The 20,695-nt window shown below is 33.6% G+C and overlaps 1 protein-coding gene across 1 annotated transcript; it reads left to right on the top strand.

Moving 5' to 3' along the window:
- The first annotated feature begins 2,437 nt into the window (after positions 1–2,437).
- On the top strand, positions 2,438–15,508 carry LOC102606458 (V-type proton ATPase subunit a2-like). Its single transcript, XM_006356694.2, has 18 exons — positions 2,438–2,767; positions 4,280–4,324; positions 7,350–7,472; positions 7,608–7,715; positions 7,841–7,951; positions 8,036–8,209; positions 8,662–8,799; positions 10,090–10,197; positions 10,338–10,445; positions 10,542–10,690; positions 11,781–11,934; positions 12,186–12,346; positions 12,432–12,638; positions 12,834–13,017; positions 13,104–13,187; positions 13,299–13,492; positions 14,815–14,874; positions 14,996–15,508. Exons 1-18 carry the CDS (start codon positions 2,624–2,626, stop codon positions 15,198–15,200), a joined length of 2,457 nt encoding a protein of 818 aa, XP_006356756.1. The 5' UTR covers positions 2,438–2,623; the 3' UTR covers positions 15,201–15,508.
- The last annotated feature ends 5,187 nt before the right edge of the window (positions 15,509–20,695 follow it).

The following is a 20,695-nucleotide window of genomic DNA, read 5'->3' as shown; positions in this document are numbered from 1 at the left end:
TTGTTGTTAGCCTCTCGTTTGTATAAATAGTTGAAAAAAATATTTGTATATAAAAAATCGCTCTCTTTCGCTTTATACAAACATAAATTATACATTATACAAACATAAAACTGGGCAGGGGAATATTTTTATTGTATAATTATAAGTGTATAGGACGAATATATATGTATTTGCATGTGTATATACAATTTTCTCGCGCTTTATACAAACAAAAACGCAATTTATACAATTCTGTTGTATAAAACGAGAAAGAGAGAAAGACAAAAGAGAACTGGGCAGGGGAATATTTTTATTGTATAATTATAAGTGTATAGGACGAATATATATGTATTTGCATGTGTATATACAATTTTCTCGCGCTTTATACAAACAAAAACGCAATTTATACAATTCTGTTGTATAAAACGAGAAAGAGAGAAAGACAAAAGAGAACTGGGCAGGGGAATATTTTTATTGTATAATTATAAGTGTATAGGACGAATATATATGTATTTGCATGTGTATATACAATTTTCTCTCGCTTTATACAAACAGAAACACAATTTATACACTTCTGTTGTATAAAGCGAGAGAGGCGAGCACAGAGGGAGTGAGCGAGAGAGGACAGTGGCGAGCGAGAGTTTGAGGGAGAGAGGCGCTGACAAACAGTTTGCTACAGGATAAAATTAAATCAAAGTGTGATTATACCATTTAATTTGAATTAATAATTTGTCATTATGTACAATTTTCCCATTATTTTATATCTCTTTTTCCCAAAAAAAATCTACTATCAGTTATTCTACAAAGAATGTAGAATCATACTTAAGAAATTTTAGAAGTTATTTCTTTCATCTCAATTTATGTAATGATGTTTAGATTTTCATATCAAAACGAGTTAATTTTATTCCAAGTTTTTTATATGCATGCTGATTATTTTAAATTATTAATTATTATAACTTATACTATAGTATTTTTCAAATAAGTAAATTTATTTAGAAAAACTAAAAAAATGAATGTTAAAATTAAAAGTTTGAACTATGTTATAGAATGGTGATAGTTATTATTTGGGTTTGTTTTACTGATTGCTTTAAAGGTTGATGTTGTAATTAACTAAAATTTGATGGTGTTAAACAACAATAAAGTAGAAATTGACATCAATGAAGACAATACACTATTGAATCCTTCCTTCTTTTCTTTTTTTTTAGTAATAAAGGTATGCTTATGATTTGAAAAAAAATGGTAAGAGTAAATATAGTCTTGGTTGCCACCTTTCAATTAAAAAAAAAAAGTCGTGGTTGTCTTGTACGTACAATTTAGTATTTTCCTTACTTATAATTTGAATACAATATTAAAAAAATAAAAATAATTAAAACTTACTGATAAGAAATTTTAAATACTTGTGTAATTTTTTTTTTGATATTAAGTAGGCGTTTGACCATGTGATACTATATCACGATATAGAATCGTGAGATGGAATCAGCGTTTGAACATATGATTTCACGCTGATTCCATCTCATGATTTCATATCATGAGATGGAATACCATATTCTCCAAAAACCATGATATGAGAATTCCATATCATGATTTGGGATTTTTAAATACAAAAATTGACCCATAAGTTTATATTTTATTAAAACAACCACACATTTATATCTACTAACTATTTATATTTTATTTCATATGTAAATAAAATTTATAATCACATCATTACTTTTAAAATTTATTATTCTCACCAACATAATTTAATTACTTTAAATTTGGTGAATATAAATAAGAACGGAGGGAGTAATATTTTTTTTGATTTTTCATAATAAAAAAAATGTTCTCTTTCGGCTATATATGAAAATGTTTAAAGAATTTAATATGAAAAAATAAAAATTTGGTGATGTATGTTTGATAATCACTACTTCCAATATGTTTGATTTTTAGCAAGAAATTAATGCACTGAAAATGTATAATTGCACACAAGTGAAATAAGGCATGAATCATTACGATATTGATACACAAGTGAAAATTGTCATAGTCTGTGCAGTGTTACATAATTATTTGCGAGAATACCAAAGGAGTGATTAAATATTTATGGTCAATGATCATGAAAATATAGTTGCGGATGATATTGACCAACAAATGATTTAAAGTAACAATGTTGGTTAAAGACTAGTACACTATAATTTATGTTCAATTTTTTTTATTGAATTAAAGTTTGATCAATTAAAGATAGATAAATTTTTATTTATTTGGTAAGATTGAATAAACAATTAAGGTTATTTCAATAGTTTTACAACTTATGAAATTCTTATGTTTATTAGAAAATATAAAACACAAAAAAATCATATCGCATGACTAAATAGATCCTAATTAAACTCAAAAGTTAAAACAATGGACAATTGAACGCGGTATTAGAACGCTGCCGTTTAGAAGTTCCTATTTAAATGGTTTTCGAAATGCAGATCTCGATTCTTTGACGACTGACTTTATAACCAAATGGAGAAGACTACCGGAGAAAGCTAAAATCAGAAATCGATCGGCCGGTGGAATTTCCGCCGACAGTAATTTCATCGGAATAATTGTATAAACAAACTACATTATACGTTCCATAAAGTACATTTGCATAAAATCTCAACCATTTTGAGAAAATCAAACAATGGTAGACGGAGGAGGATGTTGTCCGACGATGGATCTTTTACGATCTGAACCAATGCAGTTGGTGCAATTGATTATCCCGTTGGAATCAGCTCATCGTACAGTTTCTTACCTCGGTGACCTTGGTCTCTTCCAATTCAAAGACGTAAGCATCAAGCAAGCCATTTGATTCATATGAATATGAAATGTTTACATATCCCTACATCTTTCATATATATATATATATACCTTTGATTTTTTATCATTTGTTTTGAATATCAAATTTGCCGTATGTTTCATAGCTGAAGGATGAGTCGGATACGAGTTTGAATGTACATACTTCATGAATTATGAATTTGATTCTGATTATTCCTTTTGACTTAATTAGATATTGCCTTTTTTTTAATTGCTGAAAGGGCTGAACTTGATACGAGATTTTGCATACCAATGTGATCAGTTGACTTTGCTGTACTGTATTGTTCAGTATTCTAAAGAATGACGGGATTAGGGGCCCTTATAGCAGTGGTGGAGCTAGTAATTCTAACGAGGGAATTCAGAAAAGTGAATATTTAATTTTCCATAGTAGATGATTCAATTGAACCCTCTTCAACACATTTAGCTCCCTCACAACCTGATAGTCAAATTATCTCTCGCTTCCTTTCTTTTTTAAAGTGTATCCACTAGGTAGGGTGCCTCTGGCTAGGTTTTTTTATTAAAAATAAAACAAACCCCAGAGTAAAGAGTACAAGTAAGGGCTCTAGGCCTTAGCTTACTAATCCTAACTAGAACTTGCGAAATAATAGTAGAACCTAGACTGTCTCAATCAGTGATGTAGTATCCAAATGCCTTGGCATGATACCATCTCAAGCATCTCCAAGCTCTTACTAGGTGCTATGGCCTTCAAAGCCAAATCGAGTAAACTCCTTCTAGACAAAACGGGATTGTCGACCACCAATGAGCTAGGCCTATCCTTACAAATCCTATTGAGGCATGAAACATCTCATTTTCAGTCTTAACTCTAAGGTCCTTAGTTTTTAGAATTAAGATTTAGTTTTTTTTTTAAATACATAGAAATAGCTTAAATTTGTTTTCTTTTGTTATGAGAAATATTTGGAAAAATGTATGACAATTTATAGTAGGAAATTGTTTGGTTCCTCAAAGAGTGATGATGTCAATCTTTTGAAATGGAGTGAGTTGTTTTTTTCAGGATTCTTAGTAGGCAAATTTGGTTCTCTTAGAGTAACTTCTGTAATGTTGGCTGTGAAAGATCCCCTTTTAATTCCTTCTAGTAATTCAGAAAATTTTGTGGGAAGAAACTGTTGTAGTTTGCCTCCTATGTGCACCTTCAAGTTATTTTTGAAGGCATCAATCTATTGCCAGCTTCAATTCTTTCTGGAACTGTGACTATGCTTTTTATATTCTAAGCATGTTTTTTTCCAATCAGCTTGTCTTGGAGGAACAATTTATGACTGCATCAGTTCTGTTTCCTAAGGGGTTTTACTTTCTTTCTGCTTTCCTTTTTAAGATGATCTTGGATTTCTGATGGTAGATCACCAAGTTCTCGTGGAATTTTATGTTTCTTAATTATGCACTAGACTCTCTTTGGGTCTGTCATCTGTTGCTGAAAAATCTTAGAACAAAGGAATGATTATTTCCACCTGATAATGCTTTTTTACAGCTTAATGTGGAAAAGAGCCCATTCCAGCGAACATATGCAACCCAGGTTTGTTTTATCATTCTTGTTATGTTCTTCTTTTACACCATTTTGATTTTATTTTGGAATTGAAGTATAAGTTTAGTTAAATTTTGGCTATCTACAGCCGTTTTCTGATACTTTCATTTCACTGTTACTCTTTATCAAATTGTATCACTATCAATGTAGGTTAAACGCTTAATTTCTCTTCGGTGGCGTTTCAACGAAGGTGGTAAGGCATACTCTCAATAAAAACAAGCCAATCAACCATATTGTAAAGTAGTTTAAAGAATTTAATTATTATGTGGCTGTGTTTCTTCTTGTAGAGAACGACAAAACAACACCAAATTATATTGCTCCATTTCAATGCATCTCAGTCCAATACTACACAAAACAAAATGAAAAATAGAAATAAAAGTTTTTAGTTGTTCTCTATATTTTCGAGTAGCATATAAACCTCTGACATGACGAAAAAACTCTTTAGAAAACATAGGACCTAAAGTAAACTTGTGTAGGGCGACATCAAAGGAAAAAATAGTTGTCAAAACTTTATATTATTGTTCATAAAATTTTATGGATGAATGTGTCAACGATAGGAAAGGAAATTATAAATTTAGTACGGCAACAAATCTACACGCCAAATTTGAATTGTAAGCTTAACACACCATCTTCTGCTAGACTCAGAAATAGATGGATTTTGAACTAGATAGACATTGCCTTTATTTCATATATGTGCTCAATTGCAATTTCTTTTTCAAATTTTCTATTATTTTTTCTTGTAAAATGTAATTTTCTTCCTTCATTTTGTGCATTGTTCACTCAAGCATGTTCTTCAATTGCGCTTCACACTTAAAGCCACTTCTACCTTTGAGTGGCACGCAAGCTTACTAAGGCAAATAAGAGTAATTACTAATCATGCCATTTGGTTTATTATCTGACATTTTTTCGTCTCTATAGAGTTAATGCATGCATTAGTGCCATAGACTTTCAACAACTGTAAGGCAAAGACTGAAGTGGAATTTTGGTTGGCTGTTTGTGATGCACCATCTCCCTGGCTTTTAGTGATTTGATTTGTAGGTTATCCAGTCTCTAGCTTATTACTAGGTTAGCATCTTCTATTGGAACCGTAATAGTCATTGCAGCACGTTGATTTGAACCAGATTTGCAAATTATTTGGAGTGGATTTGTTGGCTCGAATTTTCTTAATAATGTTTTCCTTGTATAATATAAGGATAAACCTTCTAATGAGGCCACCAATGCATTGGATTACACCCTTCGTCTAGGGGCTTTAGCTTTTAAGGGGTCGCTCTGTATCAGGGATAAAGAAAGTAATCCTAAAATAAAAAAGTGGGATTAGTTTATCCTGTGTTTGGTTGAAATATTTCATTCGGGATTAACTAATCCTTGGATTATTTTAGACCATAATCTTGGCACATTTTCATACCACATTCAACGTGGGATAACAATGTCAGGTTAAGTAATCCTGGGATAAAACAATTAAAAGACAAATACTCTTTCCACAAAGTCCTTTTCCCAAAGTCCTTTAAGAAAGCCAAGATTAAAATTAGAACTAAAAGTTTTTCAAAGTTTTCGGGTTACAAACCAAATACTTATTTTCAATTATACACCATCTACTGAAGGGGAGCTTTGGAGTAATTGGTTAAGTTGTTGCCATGTGACCGATCAAGAGGTCACATGTTCAAGCCGTGGAAATCTAAGTTGTTTGAACTTTTCACTTTTGGTGCCGCACCCGTGTCGACACGACATGGGTGTGGGTGTAAGATCTGTGTCCGATTTGGTCAACCGATTTTGGGTACTTTGACCAAAATCGATGGGGAAAGTCTGGACAGTTTTAATGATTTATGTAATCAATACAAAAACTAAAGTGATATTGAAGAAAATGGTATACCTTATATTTAGAAATATCTATGTCACTCATTTTCCTTTAATCTCCTTCCAGGATTCTCCTCAAGTTCTCCACGTAATATCTCATAATTTAGGTTTTATAACTCTATTTTTAGATATTTTAATTATTTTTAGCCAAATCCCCGAATCCGTATCCATTAAATGGATCCATATCCCCGAATCTTAAACATTAGATCATGAAGGATCCGACCTCTAGATCCGCAACTGTATCGAACACCCGCATCCGAGTCCGAGCAACTTAGGTGGAAAAATAACCTCTTGTTGAAATTCAAGGAGAGGTTGCATACAATAAACCCTTGTGGTTCGGCCCTTCTTCGGACCCCATGCATAGCAAGAGCTTCAGTGCATCGTGCTTCCCTTTTTTGACTATACACCATATACTCATTTTTAACTCAATCAACTAAACAAAACATTATTAATCCCTGCGTCCCATTTTATGTGGCACCCTTTCCTTTTTGGTCCATCCCAAAAAGAATATCACCTTACTACAATTAGAAACAATTTAACTTTAAAATTCCCCTTTTACCCTTGATTAAATGAATCTCAACCACACAATTATCCAAGGATTGTTTTAGACCACAAGTTTCCAAAGTCTTCCTTTTTTTCTTAAACACTGTGTCAAGTCAAAAGGTTCCACATAAAATGGGACGGAGGGAGTGCTAAATAATCTAGGGATTATTAATCTCAGTGTTATAATCCTCGCATCAAAATCTCACTGTAATTTTGTCCACTAACGAAACGATTCCTAAGTCATTAACATGGTAAAATAGAGCAGGTTAATTTAATTTTTATTTTTGATAGAACATATTGGAAGCAACAAGCCACTTTCATCTGATAGTACACATAGATGACCTTTTTCATCTGTATCCTGTAGGATTTTATAAGTTATTCAGATGTGGTCTTCCTCTTTCTGTGATTCATCTGAATGTCTGAATGAAGTAATCCAGAATGGCCAGGCATTTCATCAGCACTGGCTTTCTACTTGATCAATTTCCTAGACATGCTCATTCAGTTCTTATACATTGCCTGAGTACCACTAGCATCACAGCTTAGATAAACTTTGCACCAATACAACTCACTTTCTATTTACATATTCTCAGTTAACTTATGCGTGGGTTTACTTTCACAGATTAAAAGATGTGGAGAAATGGCACGTAAACTTCGCTTTTTAAAGGAACAAATGACGAAGGCAGGGATTACTCCTTCAACAAGGACCACAATGTGCCAAAATATAAATCTGGATGAATTGGAGGTCTGCTTATTTTATCTATTTGTATTTAAGGCTCACCATGGAATGCTATTTTCTCTATATCACTTTTATTGTCACTGTTACCATGATTCTGATTGTTGCCATGTTTTTTTTTAAAAAAAAAATGGAAATGGAAAGGTCAAACTTGGTGAACTCGAAGCTGATTTAGCAGAGATGAATACTAATACTGAAAAGCTTCAACGTTCTTACAATGAGCTTCTCGAGTATAAGCTTGTTCTGCAGAAGGTGAGGCTACATTGATGCTAAGTATCTCTGGCATAGAACTATCTGGCACAATGTATCTGCTTGGCTAGCATTATGTTCTTTTATACTAGAGATGTTTTAAATACAAGCTGTTTTTGTTCCATCAGGCTGGTGAGTTCTTCCATTCAGCTCAAAACAGTGCTACAGCTCAACAGAAAGAACTGGAGGAGCACATGCATAGCGAGAGATCAATTGATAGTCCTCTGTTGTTAGAGCAGGTACTGCTATATTGGTGGTGTTGTATTTTTCTGGTAGAGGTACTGTAGTTGTAAATTGATATACTTTGTTTGCTTTTCACACAGGAAGCCTTTGCTGATCCTTCAAAACAAGTTAAGCTGGGATTTGTCAGTGGGCTTGTTGCTAGAGAGAAATCTATGGCTTTTGAAAGGTTTCTTTTTCGTGCAACCAGAGGAAATGTATTTTTAAAGCAAGTGGTTGTGAAAAATCCTGTGACGGATCCATTGTCAGGCAGCGAGGTTAACTCCAGTACTTCACTTATTGAAAATAGAGAGGGGCTCATATGATGCTTAAATCTAAGTTGTGTAGTCTCTTCACTTTTGATGCTGCACCCATGTCAAATTCTCCAAAATTGCACTACTTTCGGAGAATCCGACATGCACACACTGACATTTTTGAAGAGTCCGAACAACATGTGCATAAAGTTATTGTGCTTTGAGAATTGGATGCTTAGATTTGGGGTTTCATAGTTTTTATTTCCAGCTATTTCATTTTAGAAGATATAAGTGCTATGATGTTTGGAGTATAAAGTTCACTACTGAATCCTCCTTGGGAGGGAGAAGGATACAAGGACACCAAATTGTGTATCTGATATCTCCCTATCTTTCATGTTGGGTGTATTTCTTTTTCATTGAGATCCAAGATAATCATATCCCTAAAGTGCTCTGAGCTAATTAATTTTTGTTTTTAGGTTGAAAAAAATGTGTTTGTTATCTTTTACTCTGGAGAAAGGACGAAGAACAAGATATTAAAAATTTGCGATGCATTTGGAGCAAATCGGTATCCATTCACTGATGACATAGGCAGACAGTTTGAGATGATAACGGAGGTATGCCACAAAATTACCTTTTGGGTTTAGTTGTGTATGCTTGGAGTGGATGGACTTCAACGTAACCGTATGATTGGTGCAGTTTGCTAGTTATTGAACTCTTAAATCAGTTCTTGCTTATATATCAGTTAAAGAAAAGAATTCTTGCTTATATAAGTGTTACTCGTCGCATATGATTATCTCCTTTAAGCAATATCTAAAAGTACCAAACATAAATTTAGTTTAAGTTTTTATACCCTGATCTCAAATATATTAGAAGGTTATTTTCATCAAATTTGTCTTATCAAACTTTTATATAATATATTAGAAGGTTATTTTCATCAAATTTGTCTTATCAAACTTTTATATAATATATTAGAAGGTTATTTTCATCAAATTTGTCTTATCAAACTTTTATATAATATATTAGAAGGTTATTTTCATCAAATTTGTCTTATCAAACTTTTATATAATATATTAGAAGGTTATTTTCATCAAATTTGTCTTATCAAACTTTTATATAATATATTAGAAGGTTATTTTCATCAAATTTGTCTTATCAAACTTTTATATAATATATTAGAAGGTTATTTTCATCAAATTTGTCTTATCAAACTTTTATATAATATATTAGAAGGTTATTTTCATCAAATTTGTCTTATCAAACTTTTATATAATATATTAGAAGGTTATTTTCATCAAATTTGTCTTATCAAACTTTTATATAATATATTAGAAGGTTATTTTCATCAAATTTGTCTTATCAAACTTTTATATAATATATTAGAAGGTTATTTTCATCAAATTTGTCTTATCAAACTTTTATATAATATATTAGAAGGTTATTTTCATCAAATTTGTCTTATCAAACTTTTATATATGCTATTGATGACAAATATTTTGAACATGAGACTCAACAGGATTAAATCCATTTGGATTTCTGATATATCTGTTAGAATGGTTTTACTACCCTATAGTACTTGATCTTTTAGTTCACAATTCAAAAGATATTTCTCTACTTATCCTTAATCTTGAAAAAGACTATTCTTCATCCTTGCATAACTCACCTGTCAGTTTGCTATAAGCCTGTAACCTAATAGTGAACCGTATCAGCTATTGATGCAAGTTAAGGAAATGATTCATGTACTTTCTCTCTATACCAGTTAACTTTTCCGAGTAGCAGTCGTTTGAAAAAAAAATTGGATTTCTGCCATAACATGTTACTCCAGATGTGCAGCTATTCTTTGTCAAGGTATATACCTTGGCATTTCTGTTGAATTTACCAAGTTGTTTCCCTATTTTTACTCATAGGTATCTGGAAAACTTTCAGAGTTGAAGACCACCGTAGACATCGGACAGCTACACCGGGCAAATCTCTTACAGACCATTGGTTATGAATTTGACCAATGGAACCTTCTGGTAAGTTTTATGTTTCTCTTAGCCATCTATTAGTTTAATGGAACCACACTTTTTTATTACTCAACTGGTCAAATTTGTTGGTTGGATGTGTGTACAAGAGTTGCATTGTCTCTGAATTGCATCCGTTTCTACTTGTGAAGGTGAAGCAGGAGAAGTTCATTTTCCATACACTAAATATGCTCAGTTTTGATGTGACAAAGAAGTGCCTTGTGGGTGAGGGCTGGTGTCCAGTTTATGCCACCAGCCAGGTGCAGTGCACCCACCTTTTGATATAATTTACTTTTGTGTTTTGTGTTCATTATGTAATTTCTAATGTCAAACATACTTCCTTTGGACGTTTGCAGATACAAAATGCATTGCATCGAGCAACTTTGGATGGTAACTCACAAGTTGGGGCCATATTCCAGGTCTTGCATACCACAGAATTGCCACCTACATATTTCCGTACAAACAAATTTACATCTGCCTTCCAAGAAATTGTTGATGCATATGGGTGAGTAATAGTAGATTTGATTGATTTTGAATTCTTTAATTCAGAATAAAGGGGCTCGGTTTGCCCGTTAAGAGTAGGTAACTTTGTTTGATATTTTTCCTGATTGAACTAACCACATACATGATTAACATCCTAAGTGAGTACTTATCCTTAGATAAGAAATTCAAAATGAATTTAAGGTTAGGAACACCCACTCATTGAAGTACATTTTCTTCCTTGAAAGTTGAGTTGTGATGCTCGGTCTCAATTAAACACTTGATATTTCTTGTTGTTTGTGCGGACTATAATTCTGCAAATTTCGTTCCCTCCATATACTGGTGTGATTGCTTCAGGTTTTCAGTGTGCAGCCATAAACTGCTTAGGGAGCTATTACTTTGGAAAGATAATTTTAAAATACATAAAATTTTCTCTGAGTTAATTCATGCATTATGCAAAAATCTGAACCCACCTCAAAGCATCGGAGTCCCTAAAAATTTCAACAAAACCAGAAAACTAAAGGTCTGAATACACCGATTTTTAAAACCAATACAGGTTGATTTTCAGACAGTTAAATCTGCTCAATATATGATCTACTCATATATACAATTAAGTCTAATATTCAATGTGCTCATATAAGGGTAAAATTGAAGGAATAATGTGTAACAAAACATTATGTGATCTTTGATAGTTGCCATTCACTGTCAGAAAGAACTTTGCTTCTTCATTTATGTCGGTGAAAATAATTTACTGCTCTGTTTGGCATTCTCCCGCAACCCACTAACTTCTTTCCTTCTGTGTACAGATCACAGTTCTCTCTTGTCTCTTTCCTGATTTAACATATTTAAATATAAACACACAGAAGCAACTGTTGACTGGTTTCCTCTGATTGCTTATCCTTGTGACAGAGCATCATAGGTTATGACATCCAGTTTTCAACATTTCTTGTGCTAGCAACTTGATTTCCTCATCTTTATTACCATGACCATGAGAGAAAGTTGTTTTTAAGTGGTCTCTTGCAGGACAATATTTTGCTTTTTTAACTATTTATTTGACTGGAGTACTGTGGTATCTACACTTCCTTAGAGATCCTCTTGTCTGTGGTTCATTATAGGATTGCAAAATATCAGGAAGTTAACCCTGCTGTTTTCACAGTAGTAACTTTCCCATTCCTCTTTGCTGTCATGTTTGGAGACTGGGGACATGGTATATGCTTGTTTCTTGCGACATTATATTTCATCTTACAGGAGAGGAAGCTCTCTGGTCAGGTCAGTGCCGAAGTTCTTTTCTGAAAAATATCCAGCTGTTATATGCATCTGTCTTTACAGTTCTTTGTCCCTATTTGTACCATCTTTGATTGCTAATTTATTGGAAAATTATGTTTTGCTCAGGAAAGATTAAGAGCTAGTTGTGCATCGTTGACTTGGCATCACTGATAAATCATGTTTTATAGACTTTGTATTCAGTTAATAAGTTTTATGAGCATTGTAGGCTCATTCAATTTGATTTATCTCAACAGAAGCTTGGCGACATCATGGAGATGACTTTTGGCGGTCGCTACATTATTATGATGATGGCTCTGTTTTCAATATATACAGGATTCATATATAACGAATTTTTTTCTGTCCCCTTTGAAATATTTGGGCAATCAGCTTATGGTTGTCACGATCCTTCCTGCAGGTAGGTCCTGAAGTAGTAGTTCAGGCTCTCATTGTTTTCTTCATTGCTCCAATTCCAATCCTTGAACCAGTTATTTTTGTTGAAGGGATGCCACTATAACAGGTTTGATCAAGGTCCGCGATGCCTATCCATTTGGTGTGGATCCTAAGTGGCATGGTTCACGCAGCGAATTACCATTTCTGAATTCTTTGAAGATGAAGATGTCAATTCTACTAGGTGTAGCTCAGATGAATCTTGGAATCATTTTAAGCTATTTCAACGCAAAGTTTTTTCAAAATAACGTGAATGTCTGGTAAGCCAGATTACATGCCTCTTTCCTTGGTTGTGTCTCGGGACATTTCACAGTTATAAATAACATTTTGCCTCTATTGTGTCAACATTTTCAGTTCTTGTTAATCTCTACCCTTGAATGTGTGTAAAGTATTCATGAGCTATTGGAATTTAGTGTGCCACTCTGCAATTATACTTATTATCATGTATTTTTCAGGCATCAGTTTGTCCCCCAGATAATATTTCTGAACAGCCTCTTTGGCTATCTTTCACTTCTTATTATTGTCAAATGGTGCACTGGTTCTCAAGCTGATCTGTACCACGTAATGATATACATGTTTCTAAGCCCTACTGATGATTTGGGCGAGAACCAGCTTTTTCCTGGGCAAAAATACCTCCAGGTTTCATTTTTCTTAAATTATAAATACATCTAACATGCTACAGAAGAGGCCATCTCTAATATCTGTTATCTTCTCTTCTGATCCAGCTTTTGTTCGTATCACTTGCACTTGTTGCCGTTCCATGGATGTTATTTCCAAAGCCATTTCTTCTAAAGAAACAACACGAGGAAGTATGTCTAAACTCTATAAATTCATCCAAAAATTTGGCGGTACTTATTTTCTCCAGTATTGCTCTTCTTCTTCCATGAACTTTTATTCATTATCACATCATGAATTTCCAGAGGCATCGAGGTCAATTGTATGCAATGCTTGAAAGCACTGATGACTCGTTTGAGTTGGAGACACACGATCATTCACATGGACATGAAGAATTTGATTTCAGTGAAGTTTTTGTACATCAGCTCATACATACAATAGAATTTGTACTTGGAGCAGTCTCTAATACAGCTTCATACCTGCGTCTATGGGCCCTCAGGTGTGTATCTACCAGCTTTGAAGTTTGAAGTATGAACGTATATATCAAGTTGATAACTGCTCCTGTCTTGCAAATGTATAAAGTACAAACTCACCTCTGTTGATAAGTATTCGGTTTTGAAGTTAGATGTTCAAAAGACTAGTACACAATTAGTCAATGACTGCATGTTTGATCAGTATTTACTCTAGAAAGTAGTCAAAGTTCAGATTAACAGGGATGAAAGTTTTACTGATAAACTTTGATTTTGTATGACTGATACAAGCAAAAGTAATGGAGAGAATCATTTCATCTGATTTATTTATTTTTTGTGTTGCAAACGTCTGTGTATGCTTCGAAAGGAGCTAAACCAGAATGATTGAATGATAGATCTTCAACTTTTGTCAATAATGCTTTGAGAAGCTTGAACAGTTTGGCATCTTTAAATCCTCTGGACGCTAGGTAAAATAATTGACTCTTCTATTTGAACCATTCTTCTGTTGACACATCTATTCAAGAGTTATGAAATAAGCTTCAAGAAGAAGTCTGATTTATGACGGTTGGATTGATCCTGTAGGCTTGATCTCAATGAGTTTGACATTTCTCAATTCGCTATCAACACTCAGTTGTAAACCAAATCAGCCTGTAAGAAATCATTTTATATGAGAGAAGCTGGTCAGGATATCTATTCTGCTATCCATTTTTAGCTGTAAAGCAAATGCCTGTGAAAGATAATTCTATATCATAGAAGCTGCTCAGGATACACGTAGCATGGAACACAAGGATTCATAGTCCATACTAATTTTGGTTGTTATAGTTTCATTAGGTTAGGTGCTTGACATGGGTATTTTTTTTGTTTGGTCACAGCCTATATGTTAGTGTGGGGATAGGTGCCAGTTTTAGAGAATGTTTAATTTGCCTATAAAGACAGATTATTTAGTATATGAGTTGAATAGATGCTAATAGAGCAGAATGGTATAGCAGATTCATATAATTGATCCAATTAGTGTGGGGGTCGAGGAGTTATTGATTGATTGATGATAATTTGATGTGCCCTTTGAAGGTCATGAATCATGATTGATCTTATAGCAGTCTGGATGTTTTGAATAAGTTTGACAGTTTTTCTCAGTTTGCTTTCAAGTTTTAGCTGTAAGCTGTTAGCTGTAGAGCATACGAGTCTAGAGGAGATCATTGTATTTGATAGAAGCTGTTGAGAATACATATATGTAGCCCGAAGGTGATCATCTAAGGGTTCTCATGTTACCTATGTTTAGTCCTTAACTAGTAATTAAAGATTTGTTCTTTTTATCAAGGTATATGATTTTTATGTTTCTGTTTCTGTGCAGTTTGGCACATTCAGAACTGTCAAGTGTGTTCTATGACAAAGTTCTGCTTCTCGCAATGGGGTAAGGTTTTTCCTTGTTTGCCCATAACTGTGAACTGGAGAGTTTATTATCCTTGTTTTCTCTTTGAGCAAGAGACCATTTCCTTGACCTGACATCTAGTGTATCCTATGTTTTCTTACAGGTACAATAATCTCATCATACTTATCATTGGCATAGTGGTATTTATATTTGCTACTGTCGGTGTGCTACTTGTGATGGAAACTCTAAGTGCATTCTTACATGCTTTGCGTCTTCATTGGGTAGAATTCCAGAACAAGTTCTATGAGGGAGACGGATACAAGTTTTCCCCATTCTCGTTTTGTTTGATTAGTGAGGATGATGATTAAATGACATAGACGATTGTGTAAACACTACTGATCATTGATCAAAACATGCTTCGATCTTTTATCATGCTTGTAGAAATTTCTTGGTAAGACGGTAGTAAAAGGTGAGTGTTAGGAAATGCCTTTTGTACCTCATGCACTTGTAATTAGTACATCCTCAAACAATAAGCAGTCAGTTGTTAGTAGGCCGCTAATGGCTTCGAGTATAGAGTTGTTTCTGTTTCTTATAGTTGGTGCTGAGATTGATGACTGTTGTGACAAAATCTCTTCTACTGAATCATATCCACTTAAAAGTTGTTTTAATTTTCTCAGAGATATTGTACTCGGTTGTGTTCTTAGGAATTTGGGATTCGTAAAGAAAATGATTTGTCAAACGCATGGTGAAACTTCACCCAAAAATGACTTGTCAAAAATATTTAGAAATTTGTGGCTAAACGCTAGCTAAGAGACCATTTGTTTGCAACTAATTTTACAAGTGATAAAAAATAGATTGCAATTACAAATAAAATACGAAGAACCTAATTTTATTAGTAAACATTGTGGGTACAAATTTGTTCCTTCCTTGTGTGATGGTGGCTAGGCAAGCATTGCTTCCTTGATTCTTCTCTCTGTGTTTCCTATGTGATTCTTCGTTGATTCTTCTCTCTGTATTTTCTTTTTGATTCAAGGGTTGTTAGTAGCATATTTTTGCTTCCTTGATTCGTCTCTCTGTATTTTTTCTCTAATTCGAGAGTTGTTAGTAGCATATTTCTCGAACGCATGAGGACACATCTTGATCTCTTTATGAATATCTCATGAATTTATGAATATTTGAGATGTCTATGTTACCCTTTATATAGATATGAGTTAGGGTTTAGAGTAGAATTGCCTCCAAAAACCCTAACTGAAATAGAACTCGTCTTGTAGAGTGCTACAAAATTTCGATGTCTACATCATGACATCAACTTACTGGGGATTTTGAATTTAGGGTGACATTAAAGTTTCAAAAGTAAATGGTGGTGACACAAGTTGTTTTAATTGAGTGTAGGTGACAATTATGTAATTAAGGATTAAGGATTTATAAGGCATGTGTGGGAGTTGCCTACAACTTTTTAAGTTGACAGTTTGGTCCATTGTATTAAATGAAGGGTAAAAGGGTAAAAGACTAAAACCTAATTTAACCAAAAATGGAGGGAAATCAGGGATCCAAAAGGGGAAATAAAAACTGCAAAATCCCCATACCTACCCCTGCCGGTTACTTGTTCTCTTTTTCTTCTTCTTGTTCGTTCTTGATTGCTTTCTTTCAGTTCTCTTCATCTTTTTCTTCTTCTTCTTCTTGTTCGTACATTGTTGTTCTTGACTGCTATTCCTTGTGCTTCTTCTTCTTGAATCAGATTTAGCTAATCAGTGGACCAGATTTCGTTCTATATCAATTGTCATTACTTCATAAGTGCTTGTATTTACACACCATTGTTTGGTAAGTAAAATTAATAGTTCTTTGAATTATTCATCATCTGGATATACCTGCATTTTTTTCAATAATTTACATTCGCATTTCCAATTGATGGTTATATATGTTGCAATAGTTGACTCGTGTTGAATAACTAAGATATTGGAACAGATGATAGTCTTATGTTACAACAGAAATGTCATATGTAAATCAAATATCGTAACATATGACTTACATCTCGCAACATATGACTTACATGTTGCAACATATGATTTATCAATCACAACAAAAAAAGGTATATGTTGGAACATATGACTAACATGTTGTGATAGGTAAATCACATGTTGAACCAAATGACTTACATCTCGCAACATATGACTTACATGTTGTAACATATGATTTATCTATCGCAACAAAATAGTCATATATTGTAACATATAACTTACACATGCAACAGACATAGGCCACATTGGTTCATCATATGCCCTTGCCATAATTTCAATCTTCAAGGGCGGTGAATCCATGCAAGAAGACTTAATGTTCAATGCCAACATGAAATAAATGGAGCCACCAAAAATCAGGACATGTCGACATAATTTACGACAAGTTTTAGGTAGAATGTGGGTGAAACCTTATGTTTTGGGACAAGGACCCATTTGTTGCACTATTCATCAACATGAGCAAAACCTTCGCAAGAAAGGCTGGCCCAAGGGAAATGACGATGAAGATGATATTTGTTGTGAATTATGTAGCTGTGATTTAGAACTAGATTATGTAGTTAATTTTTTGCGTCATACACTCATTGTTGGACAATGAACCTATTGCATCAGTTTTGTTATGTAGTTAAATTTTGTAGAACTGAATTTAGATATAGTTAAATTTTTGACGATGAAGTTTGTTTGTTTTGCTTGGCATATTAATGTATGTATATCCCTATATTCTGTTGTTCTGTTATTTTTTTTCTATTCCATCAGTTCTGTTATTTTTCCTTATTATATAGTTATTTGGCATCTGTGGCAACATATGTATATTTTGTTGGTCCATATGCTCACTGAAGTGACAAAAAGTTTTAATATATTGCTCAATGTGTTGGTCCATATGCTCAATTTTGAAACATATGACTTACATATTGCAACATATGGTCTAATATGACTTTTTAATTACTTAATTTATCAATTAATACCTTCATTAAATTGACATATGTGGCAACATATGTATACTTTGTTGAATCATATGGTCAATTTTGTGTTGAAATTATCACAGATAGGTCATATGTCGCAACATATTGATAACCTTACATGTGGTTTTTGATATTAATTCAATTGAATTGTGACTGAATACAACATGTAACACTAATATATAGTTCTTCTCCACCCTTTGAGTCCCAAGAAACCTCAAATTCTTATTTATGATTCTTACCCAAATTCTAGAGTTTTTCTTCAAAATCTTATTTATGATTCTTATCCAAATTCTAGAGTTTCACGATTTTCTTATGGGTTCAATTGATTTTAATTTTATTCATCATGATTGATCTTATTATGCATGATTTGATTAAAACTCAATGTTTTCAACGATATTTTAATGAACTCATGCTATGCAAGTATTTTATCATCATGAATTAAGTTATGTTGATATGCATGCATTATGATATGAAAGATTTTATGAATCAAGGATGCTTTCAAATAAAGTATCATCAAGTTTATATGAAATATGAGGCTTTCAATTGAAATACCTCTCACTATGAATGAATATCATGATTTAGATGCGTTTGATTAAAGTCTCTTATAAGTATGTTATAAGATCATAATTTTAAAGGAGTTATTCTTATGACTGTGAGACTCTGTATGAATGATTCACTATATTTTATCATTTCAAAGATTATGATTATGAATATGAGTATGATTATGCATGTTTTCCGTTGGGAGTTATTTAGCACCAAGTTGGACTAGTGGCGTTTACCTAGGTCCGAAAATATGTGCCCCCGTAGGTTATGTCATGATTGGACTTTAGCTAGTGGATTCACCTGAGCTCATAATTAATGTCCTTACCTTGACAAGTAGGACACTCTCTTTTCTGTTGGAGAAGTACATTGAAATTCATGTTATATCTCACATGATTTATATCGGTTAACGGTATCTCCCACATAATCATATTATTATCACACATATAATAATTATGATTATGATTTAAAGAAGAATGAGTGACCATGTATTATGTTTTATGAAGTCATATGATCAGATTCATGTTATGTTTACTTGGTTATTGCATTATCATGTTTTCGGAGTTATCATGTTATCATATCATGTTTTATCATGTAACGTTTTATCATGTCATGTATATGCATGTAACATCCCAGATTTAGAAAAGGGAAAGTACTCACTTTTAGTCGACTAGGCGATCCGCCGAGTCGACTTGGCGATCCGCCAAGTGGAATCTCCTCGCCTTTTGGCTTGATCCCTGATGACCTGCATTCTGTAATTTTAGGCGAGCCAAGTCAGGCTCGCCGTTCCAGTCGGCGCCTCGCCAAAGTCCCTCCCCCACCTCCAAAGTGGTATGTCTCCTAGGACGGCTTACTGTAATTTTAGTGTCACGACCCAGGGGTACACCCTAGACGTAACATGGCGTACTAGACCCCGAAAGGCCTAACACAAGCCACTTAGCATATCATAACATAAAGTAAATAGAAATGATGCGGAAATTCTTAAACTTTTCTTTACAATCGAAGTCTTTTATAAAAGCAAGCGGAAATTTTTAACACTTTGTCTCAAACCATCTAATACAACTTGAATAACTCTTGGGATGCAGCCCATACAAAAAGTCTAAAACATAAAACAAAGACATAAAGGTAACGGTGGCTTTTATCCTCGATGCTATGAAGACTCACCAAATCTTCAACTCCTTTGCAGTATTAGCAACCTAGCCTCAAAGATGGAACTCAAGATCGCCGGACCCTACATTTGATGAGAATGTAGGCAAGAGTATGCTTAGTACAAAATGTACTAAATATGTTAGCTAGCATAACATCATAAGAATATAAAACAAGGTTTAGCCAACATAAAACATAAGTCATAAGCATAAGAGACAATAACATAATCATAAGCATAATCTCCAACATAGGCATAATATGAGCATAAGTCAACATAAAGGCATAATCCAATAACATAGGAAATACCACATATTCATAAGCATAGTCCATACTCAAATCCTCTTAACATAGGAGAAACTTCTTAGGTAACCTTAAGTCATACTTGTGCAATGCATAGTTAAGACCCCATAATACTACTCATACTAAGTACTCATTTAGGTCATCATACTCATACTTCTTGGTTGGAGACTATTCCCTCTTATAAAACCTTAAAACACTATGAGACACTTCACTAAGCATATCTTGGTTCCTCATTAATTTGAACCCTATGAGATACTTCCTTAAGCAAGTCTAAGTTCATTTTTATTTTTAACATTATGAGATACTTCATTAAGTACATCTTAGTTCATTATTGCTCTTGAACTCTAGGAGATGCTTCTTGAAGCATGTCTTAGTTCATGATTACCTTGAACTCTATGAGATGCTTCTTTGATCATGTCTTAGTTCATTAATGCTTTTGAACACTTCGAGATACTTCTTCAAGTATGTCTTAGTTCATTGGATACAGAGATTGCTACTAGAAACCCAAACTCCACTAGGTGAAGGCTTCATCTCATGATACCTAATTTTGGGAAAACCCGGACTCTACTATGTGAGAGTTCCCCTTTACCTTGGATAGTCCGGACATCAACTGTCACGACCCGGGATCACCCCCTAGTCGTAACCGGCGTACTCGACCTCGAAGAGGTCTAATACAAGCCTCTTAGCATTCATTCATCGCATAGACACTAAAAACATAATGAATTTAAAACTTTCTTTACCAAGAAAACATTTCATAATTTAAAATAATAATAATAGCAAGCGGAAGACTTTCTAGACTTTATACATGATGTCTCAAACCATCTAATACTTTAGAGTACAAAATTCGGGACTAATCCCGTACACAACTTAAACAATACTAAAAGGACATAAAAGAACATATTG

The sequence above is a fragment of the Solanum tuberosum genome, unplaced genomic scaffold (genome assembly GCF_000226075.1).
Source record: "Solanum tuberosum cultivar DM 1-3 516 R44 unplaced genomic scaffold, SolTub_3.0 scf00224, whole genome shotgun sequence".
In the NCBI taxonomy this organism is placed as follows: Eukaryota; Viridiplantae; Streptophyta; class Magnoliopsida; order Solanales; family Solanaceae; genus Solanum; species Solanum tuberosum.
The sequence above is the reverse complement of the archived record's forward strand: the minus strand, read 5'-3'. Positions and strand labels throughout refer to the sequence as shown.

Excerpts from the sequence above, each read along its gene's own strand:
- LOC102606458 (XM_006356694.2), top strand. The coding sequence starts at position 2,624 with ATGGTAGACGGAGGAGGATGTTGTCCGACGATGGATCTTTTACGATCT. Across the intron at positions 13,493-14,814 it reads CTGCGTCTATGGGCCCTCAG|TTTGGCACATTCAGAACTGT; the intron begins GTGTGTATCTAC and ends GTTTCTGTGCAG. Across the intron at positions 14,875-14,995 it reads GTTCTGCTTCTCGCAATGGG|GTACAATAATCTCATCATAC; the intron begins GTAAGGTTTTTC and ends GTTTTCTTACAG.